This window comes from Aedes aegypti, chromosome 2, assembly GCF_002204515.2.
Source record: "Aedes aegypti strain LVP_AGWG chromosome 2, AaegL5.0 Primary Assembly, whole genome shotgun sequence".
NCBI classification, from domain to species: domain Eukaryota; kingdom Metazoa; phylum Arthropoda; class Insecta; order Diptera; family Culicidae; genus Aedes; species Aedes aegypti.
The window spans coordinates 131,981,692-131,999,387 of record NC_035108.1 but is presented as its reverse complement, the minus strand read 5'-3'; the positions used below and the strand labels follow the sequence as shown (position 1 = coordinate 131,999,387).

The 17,696-nt window shown below is 36.4% G+C and overlaps 1 protein-coding gene across 4 annotated transcripts; it reads right to left on the bottom strand.

Moving 5' to 3' along the window:
* Positions 1-2,734: 2,734 nt before the first annotated feature.
* On the bottom strand, positions 2,735-16,281 carry LOC5566826 (adenosine deaminase 2). 4 transcript variants are annotated; one of them, XM_021842412.1, is made up of 4 exons: positions 16,115-16,281; positions 15,918-16,032; positions 3,367-4,528; positions 2,735-3,311 (listed from the first exon to the last, which is right to left on the bottom strand). In XM_021842412.1, the coding sequence occupies exons 3-4, from the start codon at positions 4,516-4,518 to the stop codon at positions 2,871-2,873; spliced, it is 1,593 nt and encodes a 530-aa protein (XP_021698104.1). In that variant the 5' UTR covers positions 4,519-4,528; positions 15,918-16,032; positions 16,115-16,281; the 3' UTR covers positions 2,735-2,870. The 4 variants fall into 4 exon arrangements, with proteins under 4 accessions (XP_021698104.1, XP_021698105.1, XP_021698103.1 ...); XM_021842413.1 differs by having other exon boundaries at positions 15,918-16,114; positions 16,181-16,270; XM_021842411.1 differs by having other exon boundaries at positions 15,918-16,281.
* Between the last annotated feature and the right edge of the window lie 1,415 nt (positions 16,282-17,696).

The window sequence follows — 17,696 nt, the reverse complement described above, 5'->3', positions numbered from 1 at the left end:
GAATAAAAGCCGCGAGTCGCAAATTGCCATAAGGGTATGCGATATTTCGAATGATCCCGTGGAATACCGTTCGAAACGAAATTACGCGGAATTCCACGGAATCCAATAATGCGAAACAAGTTGGGCTATAAGGGTATTGAATTGATAAATGCCTTGAAGAGCACTCATCAAATAAAAATCTGCCGTTGTAATTACTTTGCGAATTATTCCATGAGCGATGTTTGGCAATAAAGTTACATATGACAAAAAAATGAATAATTTCGAGTCAATTTTCGCAAATCAGTTTGGAGCGAATTAACTTGCTGCCCAGAGCATGGGAAAAGCAAATAGGCAGCTATGAAAGTATATTTACCAAGCTGTGTTTCAATAGAAATACCCAGAGTTTCTAAAACTCTGGTCTCAAATGATGAAAAAAGTTGATGGTTTATACGCCTATGAATGATGATTGCAACTCCCGCACATGTCCCATTAAGTCGATCATAACGATAAAAAAAAGTTTGGATCTCTTTTGAGTTTGATTCCAAGTTTCAAAATAGTTTCAGTAATAACTACTATATGTTTGTAGCTGTTATTGAATTTCGTTTCGAGTATCATTTCAACCATCTTAACATTTTGTTTCGTCATTACCAGTGCAAGAAATTCCGTGTGTCGTTTCGTCAAGAAAAAAAAAAATCCATACCGCATACCCTTATATCGTACTCATATTGTTTCAAGATTCACGAGCACCTGCGGAACGGTGTGCGTTTCGCCACCACTTGCTCTGATAGGGTTGTTTCAATCAACTTATTCGTGTGATTTCACGGCCGCCAAACTCTCTCGATTATTCATGCGCACGAGGCTTAAGCTGAATGAGAGTCACTTATGGTTGTTGTTTTTTTTCTGCTGATGTAAGGCTTATTCTTCGTTGCCGATTTGATTTCATTATTGTGGGCGAAACGCAGAATTGAAGTGTTTCGAAGAATGTAAGGTTGCTTCTCTTGCTCCCTCAGTTTCTTTCCGATAAGTTTTGCACGCGTGCAAACTTGAGGCGCACGAAGGGAAGTACTAGATTTGCTTACAGGCGTATGAGTGCGTGATTTCGTTTTCCATTGTAGGAATATTGTGCGGTATACTAGCAGGCGTTTTTGAGAAAAAGCCAATTGGGACGCGATTTTTTGTAGTGTAAATAGGGGAATGTATTTACGTATTTTCGGCAGCCTAAGCCGATGCGGCGCTTCTATTGTAATTTACTCGGAGTTAAGCAATCAAATTACGTGTTTGTCTGTTTACATTTACAGGGGATAGACAATTTGATTGAGATAACGAAAATTTTAACTGAATTCAAATGCTTATAACTTTTCGAAAAATAGATGACTACTAAACAATACTATTAGGGTGGTTCAAAAAATCGTTTTTGTTCCACTTCGCTTATTCGATTCTAGATCAGATTTTGAGAATTTGAGCTCATTTGGATGAAAACTGATGCTGCACAAGCTCTTCAAAATTTGTATGGGAATCACTATGGGAAAAGCAAGCAATTCATTCAATCGGTAATATTGTTCGTCTATGTGCTTTTGAGGATAAAATAATTCAACCAAGTTTAAACGGGAATATGTTCATCACATAACGCATTGAACATATTTTCAACAAATCAATTCCAGTTTTGTGCAAAAAATTGCCTTTTGAAGTTTGATTTTTTATTCTTCGAAATAAAATTCATTGATTGAATAATTTGATTTTGAATTTTAGAAATACGTGAGCGTTATTGCGGTTATTTCATAGGAATTCTCATAGGGTGTCCAAATAATCATTGGCTAGATTTTTGCTAATTTCTGGGTATGAATCCTGATATTGATCTATAAAGAGTTTTGTTATGGGTTTCTTTAACAGAATTTTCAGATTGTTCACATAATAAAAAAAAACATAAGCAAGAGTCTCAAAGAACCGTTAGCAGAATTTCCAGAATCCTTGCTAGAATCTGATGTAGGATTCCAGAACATAATTTACAATTAATCTTGTGCGATATTCTTACCTAATTCAAGGCACAATTCTCGAAAAATCTTAGTCAAGAATCCCACATAACACTGTACAGGATTTGGCAGTATTCTTTGTGAATTTATAGACGAATTCAAGATTCTGCAGGATTAAGGGTAGGGTCATCGAAATAATATAGATTCTGACGTAATCGTAATCATATCTTTCAGATTCCAGGGAAATAAAATTAATGAATTTTGGGATGCAATCAGCAATTATCTATTCCACAGATTATAAAAAAAAACTTTTTAAGCTGATTGACTTTTCAACGATTTTTGAAAAATATTGAAATTTATTCTGTACTACAAAAATTAAACCGTCGCATATAATTGTTTCTAGAATTTGGCTTGCGATCTAAAACGGTTGGGCAGGCCTGCTTTAAGGCGTTACGCAAACAATGATTTTGAACTCGTTCCAACTTGAAAAAAGTAATTGTTCATAGTCAAATTAGCCTTGGAGCAGGCCCAATCTTATCCTGTAAGTTGTCAGTTGACCGAGACTGCTCATGCGCTTAATGACAACAAATTGTACAAGAAATATTCACATATTCCAGGTAAGTCTACTATTATGCAGGTTTTCTGACAATATGTCTATGAAAACTGAATCTCAACAATCCCTAATATCCAGAAAAACTAATGCCAACTGTTCCTTGTTGATATGAATGTCGAATCCTTTCTTTGGAAAATGTAATATAGATGGAAGATAAATAAATCAACGCTAATTTTACTGTATCAAACGTTGTATTGAAATCAACGCTTGTTTTACCGTGGAAAAGTACGGCTTATATTATGTACCATTTAATGACATACAACAGTTTTATTCAACTTCATACCCAGCTACATCAATCATTCGATTAATTAAACACTTCCAGCCACGATATCCGTCGCCAGGGCACTAATTTGATCGTGCCACGCCTGGCTCCACTTCTCCTTGGCCGAAGTTTTCTCCTCCGAGTTCATGGCACTATACTCGATTGAGTTCAGCGCCAGTTGTTTCAGCAAACGCAAATCCTGTTTAGCCGACGCTATTCCCGTAAACGCTACGTAGAAATCGTGACTCAGCGGAGTTGACCGCCAAAAAGATGGATCATCCGAAGAAACCACCACTGGGTAATTGTCCGAGAACAGCAACGCCGCCGGATGATTTCGTTGATCCTGGACCAGCTTCAGTACCTGATTTGAAATGGGATTGATTTCGATGCAAATCTGTCGGCGTTTTATTTCCTTGAGCACCTTGGGATGTTTCAAGACAGCAAAACCGTGACCAATTCGCTTCGAGCCCAACAAGACAGCATCGATCTGAAATTAAAAATTGTTAGTAATTGACATATGATGTTGATTGCTTGATCCTTACCAAATTCTGATCGGTTTTCATACCGTACCAATTGGTTTCACCGGCGTGGAAGAAAAAGTTAATTGAGGCAGGAAGCTTGAGTAGTGCTGGAGCGAATTCGAGAAGGGACCTTCCCGGATCTTCTTGACCAACTAAATCGAACCCTGCCAAAAAAGTTGGGAACTTTTTGTGCAACCTTTTGGCAGTATCGATAATCTTCAGAAACTCGTCATCAGTTGCGAACCGACCAGGAGCATAAATGAACTTGGCGCCAATGAATTCCGGATGACTCGATTTGAATTCCTCTGTCTCTTCGTAGTACATTTGAACAATCTCTTCTGCACTGTATATCTTTCCATCTAAGTCATAAACGTCAGGCAGAACTCCCCTGAATTCCAAATACTGCACATGGTCGTCGTAAAATTGTTTCAACGAATCGTGATAATACTGTCTCCACACTGGGGCAAATGTGATCAGCGGTGCTAAGCTCCCGAACAAGTTTTGGAATTTGCTCCACACGTCATCCAAGCTTTTATAGGCATTTAATGGATCTGCATTGTAGAGACTGAATATCTCACCAACTTTTGCGTCATACACCTTATCGGTCATCCACTGGCGTATTTCAGATACCAATGACCATTCCTTTCCAGGTTTCTCCTTGGAAAACTTAAATTGTGGCCCATGTGACACCCCGAAGTTTCCTTTCTGCCACAAGTTCTCCCGATAGGTTGCATTCACAATCAAATCAGTGCTGCCCAAAGCCATATCGTGCGCATGTAAAACACCACCTTTGGGCAACCTCTGGATAACTTTGAACACCTTAGACTGTCCGAAACGGTCAAGCACTTCGAAAATATGTCTTGCCGGTATAAAATTATAGCTGTCGTTAAAACCCTTCACCATCTCCTCCAGCTTCAGTCGCATGAGAAATTTATTTACAAGTTGTTCATTTTCATTCAAGGTCACATTTGCTCCAAGAAAATGATACTCTTCTGCTTGCAGAAAGTTTTCTCGCTGTCGTTTGTAGTCTTCGTATGTTGGTCTTGCACTGGCTGGTTTGCTCTCTACTGCTGATGTACCCGAAGAAATGAGGTGCTGGGGTACGACATGTATCGCAAGATTTAAGATCAAAATTGATGTAATTAGGATCTTCATGATGATATTCGCTGGCATTCTCTGAAAGCTGAAATTAAATTCAAACAGAAGAAGGTTTTGAGAACTGAAAATTCTAGATATCTGTGATCAAGATGGCTGAAATAATAAAAAAAGCCCTTCAATGTAGTTAAAAATCGCTCCTGATGTATGTTAGATCACTTTTGAAGTTGCAGTTCTTAATCAATGATCTACTAGGTAAATGCAAAGATTTGCAATCAGTCGGGATTAACCTGTATAGGCCTCACCGCTCAGCGAATACTTAATGGATTTTAATATTGTCAGCATGCTTGTACACTATAGATGAGCAAACGATGCAATTTTGGGAAGGATTTGGGGTGACTCATTCACAAAAGTGAATCGTTTCTTTTGATCCATTCAGTGAATCATTTAAAAAAATAATTCATTTTGCATAAGGAGAGAAAAGTATAACAGTATTCATATGAAAACATATTTAATATGACTACTTCAACTATTACAACATAAATGTACTTGTCTATGATAAGTCTTACTCGAAAATATTTTTCCTTGGTGATTTATACGTTAACCTTCCAAGACTTTCCTCATTCTTCACTCTTCATTCCACACTGCTCACTTTTTATTCCTCATTCCTCGTTCTTTACTCCTCACTCCTCACTCTTCATTTCTCATTCCTTATTATTGACTCCTCACTCGTTATTCCTCATTCCTTGTTACTTACTCATCACTCCTTATTCCTCACTCCTCACTCTACAGATATAACTCCTTATTCCTCACTCCTCATTCCCCACTCTTCATTCTTCACACCTCACTCTTCATTCCTCACTCCTCATTTCTCATCTCTCATTCCTCATTTCTTACTCCTCATTGCTCATTCTTCACTCCTCATAGATTTACCCTCTCGTGGGAATTTGCCCTTCTGCTTAGTTCATATCTTCTCTAGTACCTCTCTCAATCCCTACACCGTTGAGCATAGATTCCAAGGATGAATACCGTTTTGACTCATATTCCGAACACTTAAGGCCAACAGTGACTTCAAATGCATCTGATAGGCATAAATTAGCTGATATTTGTGAAGATTTCAATTTATTCGCAAAGTCTAACTGTTAGTTGTTGGATGTGCCGATAAAATTGTTTATTTTAGCTTATTTAGTTTTGTTTTTACGTTGAAGTATGGAACACCGTTTTGATTCAAATGCCGAACACTGCACATTGGTCTCAGAGCCATATCTAGGAAGACAAAAATGATTGAGCCTAAACCGTCAATTTTAGATATATGGTGTCTTTGGCAAAGTTTCTCCATATTTTTCAGACATTTTTTTCAGAGATGTGAAATTAGGGTGGCCCACATGGTTTACGAGATCAGCACATAAACTTTTTTGCTGACGCATTTAGGACTACACAATGTTCTACAATGTTTTAGAACAACCGATTTGGAGCAACTTTGCCAAAGAACTCAAATTTCTATCTCTTATGGTTCGCGAGTTGTGATTTTTTTAACAAAAAAAGTTAGGGTGGTACTGAAAAATCAGTTTTTTCTTGATAACTTTTTATACGATAACTTCTCGCAAAAACTTTGTTGCAAGCACTTTTAGAACTTTTGATTGAGCAACTTTTTGCTGAAGAAACTACTGTTCTATCTCTTATGGTTACAGAGTTATCAGAAATTTTCTTCGAAAAAATGGTTGTTTTCAAATGCCGATATCTCCGAAAGGCGCAAACGGATTTTCAATTTTTTGTCGGCATTAGAAAGACTATTTCTTTCTCTGTTTAAAGTGAAAAAAAGCTGTGAGGACGTTTTTTGTTTGAAAAGATTGACAAAATTTTGAAAATGATGTGTTTTTCAACCGAAAATTGTCCATAACTTGAAAAACATTCGAGATAGCTCTTTGGTGCTTTCAGCAAAAATGTGCAAAATTGAAAGTTCTGATAGTGTTTCATACAAAGTATTCGTAAAAAAATCATTGCTTTAAGATATATTCACCATAAACCGAATTTTGTATGGTAAAGAAAGCGGAAAAAAGAGATATTTGCTGGAACAATCGGAATAACTGTATATATTAGGGATGCTGGTTCAAAATTTTCTTTGGGGCGTTTGCTGGGGGGTATGAAGGACCAATATCCACAGTCCCTTCTTTCCTTTTATTTTGTATTTCGTCTTCTCGCGCGGAAGTTGCACTGAAGATATATGGTCTCTATGTTCAAAAGTATGTTTGTCTTTTTCTCTGAGGTTTTGTCAGCTAACAGCAATAGGATTCTGTTCCTCCGAAACTGCGACGAAACTATGGGCATCTACTGAGATTGAATCCTGAGCATAATCCTTACATAATTTCTTCTGGCTAGTGAAAAAAGGACGTACCGGAAATCAGTCGTCGTGGTAAGCGGATGCCGTTGTCCTTTTTTGACCCTTAACGACTGTGGTCACTTTTTTGAAGGATTCTATGGGTTGTAATATCCGAGCATGAATTTAAGAATAACTTCCGCAAAATGAACAACGTTTTTCAATATGTTTTATCTACCTCAATGTTATGTTCGATAGCTGAAAAAACGTTTTGGATTATTGCTCTCATTAGAATAGTGATTACCCTTCAGTTTCCGGAAATCCGTGAAAAGAATCACATCGAATTGTATCGAACTATGTATGTTATGGATTTTCAATTTCTTGATACATCATCAAATTTGACATATTTTGTTTTCGCTAGAGATACGATCTAAAGTAATCCATGAGTTTCGTACGAAAAAAAATGCATTTAAATGCAGATAATTTTTCCGATGCATTGAATGCATCAAGAGTGATCCACCCCTTGGGGATAACACTCCTCAATTCGGCGTACAAAATCATGTCTGGAATTCTGGAATTCTTATTGAGACCTTATGAGGAATCCTTTTTCGGCGAACACCAAGCTGGTTTTCGAGAGGGCCGATCAACGACGGATCAAATGTTTACCATGCGTCAAATCCTAGATAAATTCCTGGAGTACAACTTGCAGACTCATCATCTGTTTGTAGATTTCAAAACAGCGTACGATTCAGTAAGAGTATGCGATATGGATTGTTTACATGTCGATACGAAACGAAACGATACGCGGAATATCTTGCGCCGATAATGACGAAACGAAACGAGATTTAAAAATGTTTCGTGTAACTCGATACGAAATCAAATATTTCACGGAATTTTTCGAAACGAAACGAAATTTTTAAATTTGTTTCGCGGTATACACGTTTAAGTTTTTTTTTTCTTGTCAAAAGCTGGAAATATGACAATAGGCATAAAAACTTCTTTTTAAATCCTCTACCATATGGAAACCTTAGCATTGCTCAGCGGAATCCTTACATGTTTTGGTAATTTTTTTTTTCTGTTTGTTTGAAATCTTCTTAATAACTTTATAAGGTGTCATTTCAACTATCTGACACTCACACAAGGGGGCCCAAGCTGAGAGTCGTGGGCTCGAATCCCACCGGTCGAGGATCTTTTGGGGTTGGAAATTTTCTCGACTTCCCAGGGCATAGAGTATCTTCGTACCTGCCACACGATATACACATGCAAAAATGGTCATTGGCATAGTAAGCTCTCAGTTAGTAACTGTAGAAGTGCTCATAAGAACACTAAGCTGAGAAGCAGGCTCTGTCCCAGTGGGGACGTAACGCCAGAAAGAAGAACAAGGCAATGAGTGGGTTTAATTTAAATTTAGCAAATAAGAAGTGGGTCGAAAAGCAGTTACAAACATTTGAAACAATTTCAAAAATATTGAGAGGAGTCCAAAATTAATTTGGTTTTTAGAAACGCCTTACATTTTTTTAATCATGTGGATATGCTAATATATACCGTAAAATGGGGTGAAGTTGATCACTTTTGAGCGATTCTGTTCTATAATTCCTAGTATGATGCATGTATTCTCATCCACATATTTTTAAAACCTGTACTGGTTGGATGTTTATAGAATTATACAAATAGAAATTATAGAAATTTTTACGAATTGTTATCATAATAACAAAAATATTTTTTAGAAATCAAAAAGTGGAATTTTTGATTCCGGGGTGAAGTTGATCAATTACTGTGACATGTTTCCTAAAATAAAGAGACATGCTAATTACTAAATTTGGGATCACTGATCCCGAATCAAGTCTCAAAAATCTTACAAGTTGTTGATAAATCGGTCAATTTTAGAATTGAATGTTGTGAAATCCAGAATACTCCAAATAAAACGCCTAAAGGTATGCAATTTTCTTTGTAATTGGCAACTCGCTCACAAAAAGAACATTTTTATCTCTGAAAATGATTTTTTATCCTCAATGCAAATATAAAACTGGGTTCACAGAACATATATGGAATGTACGAAACAGTTTATTTAAATGGTGTCTTTATATAGCCTTGGCAATAGACGAATGTTTGGGGTAGAACCCTTTAACAGTTCATCAAACATTTCCTTAAAAATCTGTTTTTCCATGGCATAACTATATTGAACGATGAACCGAATTCAGAAACATCAAGAGCAGCTATCAGGTAATACGATATGACACAACTTGTGATAATTGAAAACGGATAATAGCTCTCTTGGCAGTTCATACATGTGGGTACGGAAATGATCAACTTCTCCCCACTGATCAACTACACCCCAAATTACGGTACCATAAAACATGGAATAATGATATTAATTTTTTTTGCTGTACTTTATGCTTTGTGGCTTGAATGAATGTGATTGGGGACACAAGTCGATAAGTGATCATGAAAACACTTAACTGAGAAGCAGACTCTTTCCCAGTTGGAACACAACGCAAGAAAGAAGAAGAAAAATAAGTAGAACAGAGGAATCACTGGAATATTTGCTTTAGTATTTGCTGGAGTATTGAATTAAATTAAATTTTAAAAAATCCATCAACACATACCTAAGAAAACAATCAAGATAAATTTAAAAGAACTACAAAAGTAATAAACTCCAAGAGATATTGCGACAGCAACTTAACCAGGATTGCCTGTTGGGGTAATTTAGAAGTTCCTTAGAAATTTTCCGGAAAAGCCATACATAAACTGTGAATTAATTCTTGTAGGGATCAAATCTGGATGAATACAAACTTTTAGAGTAAACCTTGTAGAAAATACTGAAGGTATTCCTATTATTTTGTAGAGCAAATACTGGAGAAATGATCCTGGACGATTTCTGAAGAAATAAGGATTGTTGATATTATCTCATTTTCAGATTCTTTGTTTAAAACTGACTACAAAATCACATTTTCACTGAATTTTGAGCTTCGAGAGTATTTTAAACAATTTTAGAAAATTTCGAAAAAAAAGTTTTGAACCTGGACTACATAGCATAGAGGAACCGCAAATAAGATTGACAAGTTCACCCATTTTCGTTCAGACAATCCGTCTTTCAATGAGCTTAATTTAATGTTTGGCTTATTTTTTTTTTCTCGAGATCTAGATGTGCGAAAATTGAAAAAAAAAATTGTTGCACTTTCTATTGTGAAATACCCTAGGTACCGTTTTGATTCAAATTCCGGACAGCTTCTAATTCAGGACACTCTACTTTGTATGGGAAAGGTTTCAAGTGAAATGTTTCAAAATTTGCTGTTTGAAAGTTCCCAACTTTCGGGCGCGTTTTAATATGAATTTCAAATAGCAATCCATGAAAATTTATAATGCGCAACTTGTTTTGACGTTGCTTTTACGAATTCAAGAGTTTATTTATAATTAAACTATTAAAGTTCTTCTTTTCGTGAGTTGTCCGGAATTTGAAACAAGGTGTCCGTAAAATGAAGCAAAAGTGAGGTTGTGTCCGGAATAAGAATCATGGAAAGATCATTAATTTCTATTTATTTTAGGTAATTCAAGCTTTGGAATCCGAATCTTCGCCCACCGTTCGGAAGTTGAGTGTTTCAAAAGTCTGATAACGCACAGCTATCATACAATATGTTTCAATTTATATGCTTTTCAATTGGTTGTACTTCACAGGGGCCTTAAGTGTCCGTAATATGAATCAAAACGGTACCCCACCAAACTTGAATCTAAATCCGGAACCAATTTTGATGGTGCTTGCAATGCATGAATCAAATTTATAACTGATCAAAATCGATCGAAAGATGGCGAAACTAGAGAATTTTGAAACTTGATGTCGGTATTGAAAATGTTAAGACTTTTGTCTCGTGGCATTTGGCTTCCAATACTTGTAATGATGGATTATCTATGTTCGCATTTTTTTTAACTGGGGTCGTGAGGAAATTATGTCACGTTATAAGAGGAGAGAGGAGTTGGTGGTGTGATACAGCGTGAATAAACCTAGATTCATTTTTCGATATAAAATAATGTATGCATTTTCCTTGTTTAAGGACCTCAGAATTTCCAGACCACAAATCTAACAAACCCGACAGCGGTTCAAGCTGAACACTTGATCGATTGGCCATCGAGTAACCAATCGATAGATTTTTTAGCTTGAATGGACGTCTGGTTCTTTAGATTTGTGCTCTTGAAGATTTGAGGTGTGGCTTAGGATCACCCAAATCAACGCTGCGATTTCGCTGCTACATGTAGAGAACAAACAATCGCTGCGATTTCGCTGCTACATGTAGAGTTTTATGACACAACAACGGAATCGCGGAGAGCCTTAACTCATTGATGCGTGCTATTAGTTTTCTCTTCTATTCTCCCGCTGTTCTTATGCAGAGTTAAAAGTGACGTCATAGCAGGAAAGCAAAAGAGAGAACTAATGCGCTCATCAAAAATCTGCACCACCTGAGCAAATCCAGAACATCAGGGACTCACGCTCCGCAGCTTTTTTTGACATTTATGTACAAACAATTTTTGCGATATATTAACGAATTTGCTCAAAAGGACACGCGATGTTCCCCGGAGGAAACCGTGGGTTTGTTCTCTTCATTCTTATGGAAGATAACATTGCGGTGGTTCATCAAACGCAGTTGTTCCTTTCCTGGGCTATTCGCCGCGAGGAATTTAGTGCAAATGGGAGTTTTTGGAAACTTTACAACGGCAGTACAGTTTATCATATCCTACGGACCAGTCAATACTACAGTCATCCCACAGTTATGGATAGCACACAGATATGGATCAAAGTTGGATTAAACGGAGAGTAGCAATTACGCAGAACCCATTTTACCTACGCGAACCATAAATCTATACAGCATTGCAATCAATAATAACATGCTTAAACACATTTGTTCCATTCGTAGGAAATAAAATGTCATACATATGCCTAGAAGCGTTGATTCATATTTGTGGGGCATTGAAACCCATACCACAGTTATGAATCTAAGATAAGACGATTCCTAAAGAAACGCCAAAACGTATGCTTTCACTACCACATCATTCGTTTGCCTCGCAGATAATTTGCTGTTATAATGTTCTGATCCATGATATGAGTCGATTTGATCCATAATACGGACCCATTTTTGGCTGTAGCTGCTAGGAGTAGAAGCGAACACTTTGCTTTTTTTTTGTTCGAAATTAAACTCGAATTTCGCGAAATTCCGTTTTATTCCGTTTGTTTTCAATTTTCCGCGGAAATATTTTAACAATTTGGCGAAACGAAACGAAATAGCAAAATACAAATTTCGCCAGTGCGAGTTCCGTGGAATTCCGCGGAATTTCGTTCCGAAGCGTATTTGACGGAATCATTCGGTATTTCGCATACCCTTACGATTCAGTGAAGAGAAACGAGTTGAGGCAAATTATGTCCGAACATGGCTTTCCGGCGAAGCTGATTAGACTGATTCGTGCAACGCTTGATGTGTCGAAATCAAGAGTGCGGGTGATGGACGAGATTTCGTCATTGTTCGTAACCTTAGATGGATTGAAACAGGGTGACGCTCTTTCTAACTTGCTGTTTAACATAGCGCTCGAAGGTACTATCAGGAGAGCCGGTGTGCAGTGAAGCGTCATTATCACACGTTCTCATATGCTTCTTGGCTTTGCGGACGATATCGACATCATCGGGATTGACCGTCGGGCAGTGGAAGAGGCGTTCGTGCCTTTCAAGAGGGAGACAGCGAGGATCGGGCCCATGATCAACACCACAAAGTACATGATAGCTGGTGGTCAACGTGAGTCCGGACGTGTTAGTAGTAGCGAAATGGTGCTAGGTGGTGAAAGAATTTGTTATCTTGGAATACTAGTGACATGCGATAATGATGTTACTCGCGAGGTGAAAAGACGTATTGCTGCTGCGAGTCGGGTTTTCTACGGGCCCCGTAACCAGCTGAAGTCCCGCAGCCTGCAAATGAAAACAAAACTCGCGTTATACAAGACACTGCTCCTTCCGGTTGTCCTATATGGCTATGAATCATGAACATTTAAGGAAGTTGACTGGAGAGCTTTCGGGGTGTTTGAACGTAAAGTGCTGCGAACAATACTCGGCGGTACACTAGAAAACGGCAACTGGTGGCGTCGCATGAATCACGAGTTGTACCAAGTGTATAAAGAGGTAGTAATTGTCAAGCGCATAAAACACGGCAGGCTGCGTTGGGCTGGTCGTTGCTCGTATGCCGACAAGCAAAGATAATATTCTACAGAGAACCCGGACGAGGTCACCGACTTCGTGGTCAAGTGATTGGTCCAGGACCGAGTCCAGTGGAGAAGACTCATCCATTCGGCGCAGATTCATCGTAGCGAATTGTAGCCCATCAAGTATCAAGTATCAAGTAAGTATATGCCAGAAATGTGAGTTTGTATCTGCAGCATGATAGCCATCTACAATGTTCTTGTTCACGCTAAGAATAATTGATTATTTAAAAATGTATTATACAATAATCGAGTGTAAGTGAATTAGAATCTCAAGAAGTTAGAAAAATCTGTTTTCTAAGTAAAATTAAGGAATAATTCAAAACACAGTTATTAGCGGAAATCAAAAAAAAAAAAATACTTTCATCGAAAATTTCTTAAAATATACTTTAAGATATGCCTATTCAGGTAGTAGGAAAAGGTTTCGATTTCACTTGCCTCATTTTGAAATGTAACCCTTGAAAAAGTGGAATCAAATACTACTAAAACGCTTATATCTTTTCATAGTAAAATTTTAGAGGTATGACGGCTCAAGAGAAAACGTTATAATTTTGCTATTTTCGTTAGTATTGAGGAAAAACCGATTTTAAACATAAAATTCTAAAGTTTCTCATATCACTCTAACTGTAAGATATAGAAAAAATGATGTTTCAGAAATTAATCATATTTTAAAAAATCTACAACATTGTAGAACTTTTTATCGTGCTATCTTTTGAAATTAAAAAGTTTGAGAGCGAATTTGAAAAACTATGAAATTTGGCTCTTATATTTTTCAAGTTATTAATTTATTACACTTAATTTCGTTCGGTGGACCAATATGCAATGGCATGATCTCTTGTTCGTTCTGAATGAAGCTTTTTATATTTTTCACATGCTCATGTCTACATGGCAGTAGATACTTGAAATAAAATTGCGCATCCGGTGAAAGTTTTACGAATACTATTTTTCAATATTGAGCCATCATCCATCTAACTTTACCATCAGCTTTTTTTTTTCCTTGTCTGTAGAGCCTTTTACCCACTGCGTCCAATAATTAGGAATATTGTGGTATGACCCATATTTAATTTTGTGCTCATCAAATATCCTCTCACAATTGAGATGTGGTGGACAATGGTTGATGGAGCACGTTATCCCAACTAGGCTCAACTCGTTTTATAAAGTTTATTACCCTGTTTGGATTGCATTGCCAAACTTCGGAGGGCTCCAATAACCCTTTTCCAAATATTGACAACCAATATACCATCAGCTTTAGTCGATGATCTATGTCGTTGGGAAATGAACAAGCAAAGAGCAACAGTGACATCTTTTTTAAGGACTGACATTTTGACATAAAAAAAAAACAAAACAAAAAACAGGGATATTACAGGCATTTATTAAAAATAATTAAATTATTTTCATCACAGCTGTGATTAGTATAGCACGCATGGCTTGAAGTTCGAAAAACGATAAGATTGAACATAATTGAAAATGCGTTTGAAAGACAATGAATAATCCCATCTGTGATAACTTGTTTGACTTGGCTACAACTGATAACATGACAAAACAGCTTTCTTAGTTTTATCGATTTTCTGATTAAAGAGAAAAAAAACAATTGGCATTATTAATAGCATATCATCAATAAACGAATACGTCATGTGCAGGCACCAACGATTATGATGTTTGACGAAACACAAGATATACGACACGCGCGACATTTTGCTCCGGAGGGGGTTTGTGATGAATACTACATTTGATACTAATTAAGAATGATTTAAAAAAAATCCTTTTGACTAATACTGTACAATGTTGTGATAATAAAAAGGCCACGAGAATAATTATATTACACACGAATAACTTTAATCAATGCTTTTTAGAAATTGGCTGAAAAAATCGACAATATATATATATATATATATATATATATATATATATATATATATATATATATATATATATATATATATATAATTTATACTTTTGGATGCGGTTCGAACTCTCAAGATTCATTTCCTATTATACAAATATAGTTAATTTCAGTAATTTAAACCAACTTTATTTGTTTTGCTGTAAAGTAAAAAGGTGGTGCTTTAGTGGATTATACTTTAAATGGGCAAATCACTAGAGTTACCTAGTGTCAGAGATTGGTAGAATATTATTGATGGTTTTAAAGACCTATCTTCAGTAGAATATCAATATACAATTTGTTCATAAAAATGAGGAATTAAGTTGTGCGAAAAATAATGTTCAACTTTGAAGAACAGCTTTTCTCTGGAGTATTTAGAAAACGCTTTTAGTTCTTCAATCAAAAAAGCATTTCGTCAGATCTTTTATTTTCATAACATCGAAGAATAGTACTTGAACCATGCACCGAAAACCAAATTGTAATCGGTCTTCGGTGCATGGTTCAATTATAAATAAAAAAGATCTAGCATAGAAAAGGTGTCCACTTTATAAAATGAACAGTTTTCAAAGTATCTTCGTACATGTTACACGATATTCCTAGAAATTCGAAAATAGACAATCCATTGACACATGTGGAAGTGTTCGTAAGAACACTTCGCTGAGATGAAAACTCAGTTTCACTAGGGGCGTAATGTCAGAAAGAAGTAGAAAAAGATACATTAAACCATTTAATCTTCCGCCCGGGAAACACAATTGATAACTTGTTTGACCAAGTTATTTCAGTAATTTGCGACCTAAATAAACAATCCTGAGCTGAGACTAATTACGTTACACACTTGGTGCTACCGTTTGATTATGTTTACAATGTGTAATCGTAATTTTTCAAATTGTTTTACTTTTCCTTTGCGGCAGGGGATCTATTTAAAGAAAAAGCTTCCATTCATACACACCATTCAATCGATTTATGCACACGTTAGTACTAAAAATCAGTTGCAAATTCCCATTCATGTCAACTGATCCAAGTGATCATGCACATAGAAGTTACCTTCTCTGTTTGTCTGTTTTATGCACCGTGTGGACGCCGATAGGGCATCAACCTAATCAACGCTTCCAATCCAATTGAACTTTTGATCCCTTCAAACAGCACGTGCGCCGCTGTTCTGCGAAATCCCGAACGAATTACGCTGATTAGAAATTTTTGAACCAAGAATAAGCATCCACTTTCACCGAAGCGCCATTCACCTAAAACAACAAAGCTGTCTAACAAACTCGTGAACGAGATGCTCAACGACGATAAACCGCACGCACGAATCGATGCTTTGAGACGGGGTGACCACTCTCTCTGTGATCTATTATGTTATTACTCGCACTGACGAAACGGCACTGACTGACCGCGGCGATTCTACCGATCGCACCTTATACTCCTTTTGGCTAGTATGTGATAGAGGTAAGTGGTACATAGTGAGTTATACGAAAGTAGCATGTTTGCTTAAGAAGCTGTAAACTACCTTTGTTCCATACTATACTTAGGCCCATTTTTCTATGAAAATCAATTATTTATTTATAAAAAAAATCTTAACTTAGGTACCGTTTTGACTCATATTTCGAACACTTAAGGCTAACAGGGTCTTCAAATGCATCTGACAGGCATAAATAAGTTGATATTTGTAAAAATTTCAATTTCTTCGTCTTGCGATTAGTGCTGATAAAATAGTTTATTGCAACTTGTTTGGTAATGTTTTTGTGCGCAAAAGTATGGAATAGCATTATGATTCAAATGCCGAATACTGTGTTCATTTTGTCTCATATTCCGAACACGTTGACTCAAATTCCAAACAGCGAATTAGTCGTTTTCAAATGAATGATTTCACAAATTAATTTATCTAAGCTAGTATTGCTGGCCTCGAGATAGAGTATGATCACTACTCCCGATGTATTAAGTAGATTGGAAGACGGTAATATTGAAATGCAATTGACTACCATTTCTTGGTAATTTGACATATTTCAGCGAAATATTTCAACGAAATCGCCATACAAAAGCCGAGTGTTTGGAATATGAGTCTGTTTGGAATTTTAGACAAAACGGTACTACGAACCATTTCCAGTTTTAAAGTAAATAAAAATGATATTTTTATTTGTATAACTTAACAACGGTACCGTAAAATGGGGTATCTTTGATAATGTGGGTAACGTTGATAGTGCGTTACCCAACACATACTAAACGAAATATCATAATTTCTGTTAATCGGTTAAGCAAAAGGAAAGCAAACTAAAGAATATTAGTATGATACTCCATGTAAGAGCTATTTTCATTTGAATCGAGAACATTTGAGGCTTTATATACGATTATTAAAAATTGAAACGATTTTAGCACTTTCGAAATGCTTACAAACAATCTGTTCAACGATCACTATTTGATGTAGTTTTGAATAGTTGGTCACTTATATTTGACAGCCTGGTGGATTTAAATGGTATAGTAGTAAATTCGGTTTTTTCATCTACTTATTGAAAATTGTTTCAAGAAGGCTGGATTTTTGTTTGATGGTTAAGACGATGTCACAATCTCACAATCTTTCAACGAGTACTGCGAGTTGATGACGAATGAAGATATTTTTGATAGTATTGTACATGCGAATGAATATGATAATGAGTTGCACATTCCGGTTGATTGTGCCGAAGCTCAATTAGAAATTACACTGAAAAATGTCATCATGAATATCAAGCACCTATCCAAAATTCTCCAATCAACTAAAAACATTCCTCTAGAATTGTTTGAAAAATTTTATGCAGTCGAAAGCACGATCTGAAGCAAATTAAATTACCT

Excerpts from the sequence above, each read along its gene's own strand:
- LOC5566826 (XM_021842411.1), bottom strand. The coding sequence starts at position 4,518 with ATGCCAGCGAATATCATCATGAAGATCCTAATTACATCAATTTTGATC. Across the intron at positions 3,312-3,366 it reads TGAAAACCGATCAGAATTTG|ATCGATGCTGTCTTGTTGGG; the intron begins GTAAGGATCAAG and ends TTTTAATTTCAG.